This window comes from Trachymyrmex cornetzi, unplaced genomic scaffold, assembly GCF_001594075.2.
Source record: "Trachymyrmex cornetzi isolate Tcor2-1 unplaced genomic scaffold, Tcor1.1 scaffold958, whole genome shotgun sequence".
NCBI classification, from domain to species: Eukaryota; Metazoa; Arthropoda; class Insecta; order Hymenoptera; family Formicidae; genus Trachymyrmex; species Trachymyrmex cornetzi.
This window is the reverse complement of record NW_017300309.1, coordinates 19532-26930: the sequence shown is the minus strand read 5'-3', so window position 1 is coordinate 26930 and position 7399 is coordinate 19532. Positions and strand designations below refer to the sequence as shown.

General features: G+C 30.2%; 2 protein-coding genes across 4 annotated transcripts; one reads left to right on the top strand and one right to left on the bottom strand.

Annotated features, from left to right (window-relative positions):
* Nucleotides 1–720: 720 nt before the first annotated feature.
* Snx3 (sorting nexin 3) lies at nucleotides 721–3225 on the top strand. 2 transcript variants are annotated; one of them, XM_018521043.1, is made up of 4 exons: nucleotides 721–1105; nucleotides 1645–1740; nucleotides 2123–2247; nucleotides 2863–3225. In XM_018521043.1, the coding sequence occupies exons 1-4, from the start codon at nucleotides 941–943 to the stop codon at nucleotides 2966–2968; spliced, it is 492 nt and encodes a 163-aa protein (XP_018376545.1). In that variant the 5' UTR covers nucleotides 721–940; the 3' UTR covers nucleotides 2969–3225. The 2 variants fall into 2 exon arrangements, with proteins under 2 accessions (XP_018376545.1, XP_018376546.1); XM_018521044.1 differs by lacking the exon at nucleotides 1645–1740.
* A 436-nt stretch (nucleotides 3226–3661) lies between these two features.
* On the bottom strand, nucleotides 3662–6709 carry LOC108769832 (uncharacterized). Of its 2 annotated transcripts, none has more exons than XM_018521040.1 (4): nucleotides 6343–6709; nucleotides 5750–5926; nucleotides 4580–5642; nucleotides 3662–3798 (listed from the first exon to the last, which is right to left on the bottom strand). In XM_018521040.1, exons 1-4 carry the CDS (start codon nucleotides 6622–6624, stop codon nucleotides 3716–3718), a joined length of 1605 nt encoding a protein of 534 aa, XP_018376542.1. In that variant the 5' UTR covers nucleotides 6625–6709; the 3' UTR covers nucleotides 3662–3715. The 2 variants fall into 2 exon arrangements, with proteins under 2 accessions (XP_018376542.1, XP_018376543.1); XM_018521041.1 differs by having other exon boundaries at nucleotides 6367–6708.
* Nucleotides 6710–7399: the final 690 nt, after the last annotated feature.

Genomic DNA, 7399 nt, shown 5'->3' with positions numbered 1-7399 from the left:
CTGGTCTCCACTGACTTCAAAGACAGTGGAGCAAAAGTTGAACTCAGTGCAAGTTTTTTACACCAGTTTTATCAATAGGCCTGGGGCTCTATTCTTGAAAAGTATCGCATACGAAAAACTAGAGAAATACTATAGTATGCGTAACATATACTATAGCATTTCCCTAGTTTTTCGTATGCGATACTTTTCGAGAATAGGAACCCTGTTCTTTTTGGCTGAACTTTTGCACCAGTTCATCTTTTTTCCTCTTCTTTCCTCCTACAGAGAAAAGGAAGAAAAATGAACTGGTGCAAAAGTTAAGTCAAAAAGAACAGGCCTAATGGAACATTAAACATTGAAGTTTTCACAGTGGAACAACACAATTGTACTCAATGCGCACCAGTGTTGCACCAGTTTTCCCAGTGGAAAACACTATAAGTGTTGACCAATGAAATTATCAGTATTCTAGTTAATTCGCTCACTTTTGTAATTTTCCCTCGTTTCAAAATACAAAATCGATCCCCGTGGTCCATGTGCTTTTTTTATCGATACATTAGTTTTAATTCACATTTTCCAATTGGTCGATGATGGCACAATACGTCTTGATTATTATCAATTACTACTCCAAAGTTGCTGTTAGCTGTCTATTTTTCTATAGTTAAAGGCACAACGTGTACGTGTGCGATGTGTTGTGTGCGATGCGTTGTGTGCGATGTGTGTGTATATGTGTGTGTTATTCGCACGAGGGCGCATGTAATATGTGACGTAGTGGAGGATGAGAGAAAGAGAGAGACAGAGAAAGAGAAAAAAGAGAGAAAAACGAATCGTGTCAAGTTACTAAGCGCTGTCATTTCTGGTGGTGCTTTATAGCTTTCGTTGCATATCGGTAGTGTTTTCGAGCGTTTAGTAGAAACGAAATTTACCAAAGCGAACGCATATTTAATAGAAATTTGTAATTGAAATGGCGGATACAACCGTAGACGCAACGCGACGCTTAAATGTGAAAAAACAAACATTGGACGACGCTTATGCGGCGCCTGCAAACTTCCTTGAGATCGATGTGATTAATCCGATTACACACGGTGTCGGCAAGAAACGATATACCGATTATGAAGTTCGTATGAGAGTGAGTAATATTTATTTTGCTTTATATACATTTGTGCAAATTTATTAAACGTTTCACTCATCTGTCATGTCGAAATTTAGTCTTTCCAATATTTTTTTACGCCCGCAACAAAACAGACGCATCGAATAATCATAATTCAGTCATGTCTACTGATTCGTTAGACATATATCGTGGGTTGTTCCCACTATCATATTGATAAAGCCGACGTACATTCATTGCTCTATAGATTTCAAAACAAATCTATAAATTTGCTCAAAAATCTAATTGGTGTATTGATATTTTTTTTTTTTTATATACTGACATTAATATCATAAATTCAGACAAACTGTATATTTAGAGCAACAAAACATGAAACTGTAACATTGGAAAATTGAAGATAGCTGTTTAGTGAATAATTGAATATGAAAATATGTGTGCATACGTGTATTTGCATTATACATATATACATACACATGTATCGTAGATATTTCAAAACATTGGAGACTTCTGAACATATTTATTAAGAAACTCAATGTTTTCAAAGTTATTAACTTTTCCAGACAAACTTGCCAGTCTTTAAAGTAAAAGATTCAACAGTAAGAAGACGATACAGTGATTTTGAATGGCTGAGAAATGAATTAGAAAGAGATAGTAAGGTTAGTTACTGAAAGAGGTAATTATACTTAAAAACAGATTCTTTTTATATCTACTTTTAATTATGAATAGAATCGTAGGGACATTTAAAAAATAATATCAATTTGTCAACTACTTCAGAAAGTATACATTTATTTTGGTACCTCTTACATTTATTTATTAAACCTATTATTTAACTATGAAGGTAAGAAGCGTACGTTTGTAAGATATGAGAAAAGTATCATGATACTTGTAGGTACTGTGCCAGGACTTGAATTTTTCTCTTTCTTAGACAACCACTGAACCACAATTGTTTCTTTTTGATACTTTTTTGTATTTCACCTGTATATCTTATTGTAATGTAATAATAGAAAACTATTTTTCATATATTTTCTTAAATTACAGATTGTGGTACCACCTTTACCAGGGAAAGCATGGAAACGTCAAATGCCTTTTCGTGGAGACGATGGAATATTTGAGGAAGATTTTATCGAAGATCGAAGAAAAGGCTTAGAAGTTTTTGTTAACAAGTGAGCATATTGTTTTATGTGCAACAAAAAATTGTACAGTTATGTTTCATACACAGAAATAATATGCAATCTAATCTCTATACATAGAAGTGATTATTTAATCTAGTACTCTCTGTATAATTATTTAAAAAATTTTATTCAAGTTCTTTAAAGATTTAGCAGGATGTTTATTTAAGCATGTTCATATTTATTTTTATTCTTTTTGAGATAAATAAATATATTAGTAGATAAAAATATATTAGTATATTAATAGAATAATATATATTAGTAGGTAGAAAAATAAGATGAGATATCTCTGATTATTTTTCTCAACTCAGTAATGCCTTTCAAAGATAGTAGAATTTGCCGTTTTAACTTAATTTAACCATAAAAATAGGCAACTTGTTTCTTTTGCAGAAATCATGTTCAGTATGAACACGAAACGAAAGTTATTGAAGCACATTATTTCTTAATCATGTGTATTCTATTGAAATCATTTATATATTCTGATCGTAGTACTACTGTACATGTAACATATCTCCAACAAATGTCAGTGATTGTCTGTAATAATATTTTATCTGGACATATGAATTTATATGTACAGCTATTCATATTGCATAATTATTTGTATTTCAGAATAGCTGGACATCCTTTGGCACAGAACGAACGATGTTTGCATATGTTTCTGCAAGAACCGGTGATAGACAAGAATTATGTACCTGGAAAGATACGTAATACATAAGTCATTATAAAAAAAAATATATATATATCACGAATACCTTTTCCACCAAGTCGTCATATTTGAGATCACGTTTTCATTACATTTACATCTTATTTGGAAGTCACAAATATTCTTATTTTCTTGCAAGAACCAAGTAAGCTACCTATACTACGTTATCAAATCGGGATGCTTATTTGGAAAATATTCACATTTCTAGTTTACTCTATTATTATATATTACACGAAAAACATAATAAAGTATCTTTATAAGGACATAAATAAATGATAAATTGGCAAAATCATTCTTACATATTACTAGGTTGATTCTGTCTGCTGTTATCATATACTGTTTATAACAAAAGAAATAAGCAAAATAAAAAAATGTTATTATTCATAAGAGTTATATAAAATGTACTCCTTATTTTGTTAATTAGTAGGTAGTGTATTATTTAACATAATTAAAAATTTGATACATAAACTATTAGTTTTTAATTTAATAGAGGATAGTGTAATTGAAAAGGAGATAATTTTAAAGAGTAACTATAAACATACACATCCATCCACCTTCCCTAAAATTAAATTTCTACTTCAAAGTTTTTGCAAAATTTTGTTTTATTCACAAATATTTACATTGTAATAAATATGTAATTCTATCGAATAATACACAAACAAGATCAAAAATGTTATGCAAGAGACTGTTTATAGCAAGTTACAATTTCTATATTTCATTGATTTGTATTATATTTTAATGAATAACACTATCAATTTCTTATAGATATATATCCTGCTCAGTCTTAATGGATCTCTTGTTCTTGAAGTAACCTTCTATATACTTACGTACACACTCTTGTTCTGAAATATATAAACGGAAGAATATATGAATATTACGATTTTGAAATAATTTGTTAATGTACTTTTTTTATTGCTATATTCAGACTTGAGAGGGGGATATGTATTTGAAATATTTTTTGCAATACAAGTGTATTTTGTATTTCAACGGAGCACATGAAAGTTTTATGTGTACCTTGTATTTAGAATCGAAAGAGTATGTTTTATGTATTTTGTAATTCAAATAATAAGATTAGTTGTCAATCTTAGTATTTGAAATACAAAATACTTTTATACGCTCCCATGAAACACAAAATACAAAATATTTTCATGTGCTGCACTGAAATGTAAAATACAATTATCTTGTACAATAAATATTGTTTTTCAAAAAATAGTATTTTAAATATTCAAATAGGTCTAGCCCTGGCTATATTGTGAATCATAAATTGAACATTATGAGGTATATAGAGTAGTAGCTATACTTTTTCCTAATATATTTATTTTCTATTTAATTATATAGAAAGAAACAATATAAATTATAAATATTTGAAATTGAACAAATTGAAATTAGGTTTTTCCAGCGATTAACTTTTTTTTAATTGAGTATTGCACACAGTTCTCCATTAGTGTTATATTGAATTACTCAATTGATAACAAAACAAGATATAATCGTCTAAAATATATTTAATGCAAATATTTTTATTTAATATTATTATAATATTAACTTATTTTATTATTCAGAATTACGTAATTTGTTGAACGAGTACTGAAAAATGTAACTATATCGGATCTATCAGTGGCTCACCTGGAAAAGTATTCTCTATAATGAGCTTATCTGTGATGTACTTTGCAATAGCTTTAAAAAGATGACGATCTTTAATTTTTCTTTTTTTGTAGAATGGCATTAAGTATTTCACAATCCAAGGAGCTATTCTTTCTTTGCAAGCTGGTAAATGTTCTTCTATACATACTGGTGAATCTGGCATCATTTCTTCTTCCTCAAATTCCCCAAACAAATGAAGAAACTTTTCTCTTACTCTTCCATGCCTTCGATAATTTGTCAGTGATAATTCAGTCATTTTAGCTTTTAATTTTGAAACTTGATGTACACGTTCCACGAACCAAATAGCATTTATCTTTTGTTTTTGTTTGCTTTCAATAATTTCATTTATATTAATTCCTTTTGATTTAATGGTTTTTTTACTTTGCATTTCTTTATAACGACTGAAACTGATTCTTCCCTCGCTTGTATTTACTTTTGCTGTATTAGGCCTCGATACATTATTACTTATTGGAACATTAAAAAGATTTGTGTCTACAATAATATCCGCTTCTGAACATATCTCGTTAATTTCTTTATCGATATTTGCTTTAGTAACACCAGAATGTTTCTCAATTAATCTCGTAAGATCACTACTATCATCACTTTCGCAAAACATATCTTGCATATGTTGTAATAGAGAATCTTGCGAATTTTCATCTTCATTTCTGACAGATATGTTATCCATTACATGAGAATCCATCTGATGATTGAATCCATGACTAGCGTCGTTAGAGTCTTTTGCAATATTTTGCAGCATTTGTGTATCTGTTTCATTTGTATCTATGGGAAGAGTTTCATCATTAAAATTTTCCATAACACTCCCACTTTCAAAGAGATTGTTAGAATTCATAGTGGGTAATACTGTTTGCAATGATTTCTCACAGTTGAATGTAATAGATACATCTTGTATATTTATTCTTTCCGAATCCATCCACGTATCATCTGTTTGTACAGCGATGTCAGATTTATTTTTTGATGTTTCTAAAAATATTATCAATTTTTTATACGCTTTCTTTTTAACTGTATGTGATTTTACATCGTCAATCTACAAAGACAAACAAATTACAATGATATAAAATATCGACGAGAAAATCTTAAATACTGCCTTCCTTTTAAACCATTTTAACTATTTTAAATAATAATACTTATTACCATTTTCAGCATATTTTGTCTGTATATACTAGTTTCCAATGCCAATTGGACAGCATGTAATTCCATTTGGTCTGCATACTTTTTCACTTTAATGCTTGGTACATCATTTTGTTTGTAACAAGTTGCATAATTACTAAGTAGGCATTTATGAAGATAGGACAAATATACAGCACGGACCTATACAAATATATATTGTGAAACAATTATCTATAATATAACAGTCATTATACAATATTGAAAAAATATTTTATAAAATTTTTCAATAAAATCTTTGATTATAATTTCTAAATTGTTAATTACAACTTGATTCTGATTAGCTTATTTCTTATTTTGCAATAAACATTAATATCATCACTTAGATCTTTTAAATTTTAGTTTAAAACTTTAAAACTTTTCAAGTTAAATTAAAATTTGATTGTAAAAGTTACTTCTATATTTATATGCATTCTGTCTAAAAAAAAAAATAACTGAATTAAATCAATTAAATCTCTTTATAACAAAATTTGCTAGAATTTTGAGCATGCTAAACTCTAATGGCAAGAAATATAAAATGATGTAATATATACGTGTATCTGTGTGTGTGTGGTGTGTACGCAATTATATGCAAAGAAACTTGCCATTGTAGTGAGATGTAAAAACTCATTGTTGGATTCGTTGACGATGACAGAATTATCGTTGGAAAGTGGTGGTAACGGCATAAATGAAAAGTCGTCGATATTATCCGAATTAATATCGCTGTCATTACAGACATTCTGTTCTTTTTTCAATGTAAACAGCAAAGAAGCATTGATATGATCAGTCATCATTGCAGAGAATGTTTTGCAATAATCACATCGTATGTCAAATTGTACGACGTTTGTTGTACATACATACATCTGTCAATAACGTAATCCTCAATATCGATAGACTTCTACATTACATATGTATAAACAACTAACTAATGAAATAAATTAATGTTTGATCAAAAGAAACTACGTTTGCTGTGTCGTCATATACTACGTTTACACGGCACGCTTTACGCCGAAGTTATACATTGATGTTATGAAACTGGCCAATCACAGTCATTCCATTCTTCAGAGGAACAGCTATGATTGGCCAGTTTCATACATCGATGTTATAACTTCGGCGTAAAGCGTGCCGTGTAAAGGCCCGTCTACAATACACGGAGTAAGAAGTAAGAGTAAGAAATTGACCAATCACAGTCGATTATTCTTCTCACATTTGACTGTGATTGGTCAATTTCTTACTCTTATGCTAGATTCACACTGCATCCGATTTGCGTCGTACGACGTTCCGCAACCAATCAGAAAACAGGATTCCGATGTTACGAAGCAAAATCCATCGGAATCCTGTTTTCCGACTGGTTGCAAAGCGTCGTACGACGCAAATCGGATGCAGTGTGAATCCAGCATTACTTCTTACTCCATGTATTGTAGACGGGCCTTCAAGGTAAATTTTCACGAGCTGCTCTAACCGGCTTACTGTGATTGGTCAATTTCTTACTCTTACTTCTTACTCCGTGTATTGTAGACGACGCCTAAACGTACACAGTTTTTAAGTCCGGATCTACAATAGGGTTTTAAGCCTTAAGCCATAAGAAATGGGCGAATCACAGTCGCTTATTCTTCTCGGATTCGACTGTAATTGGTT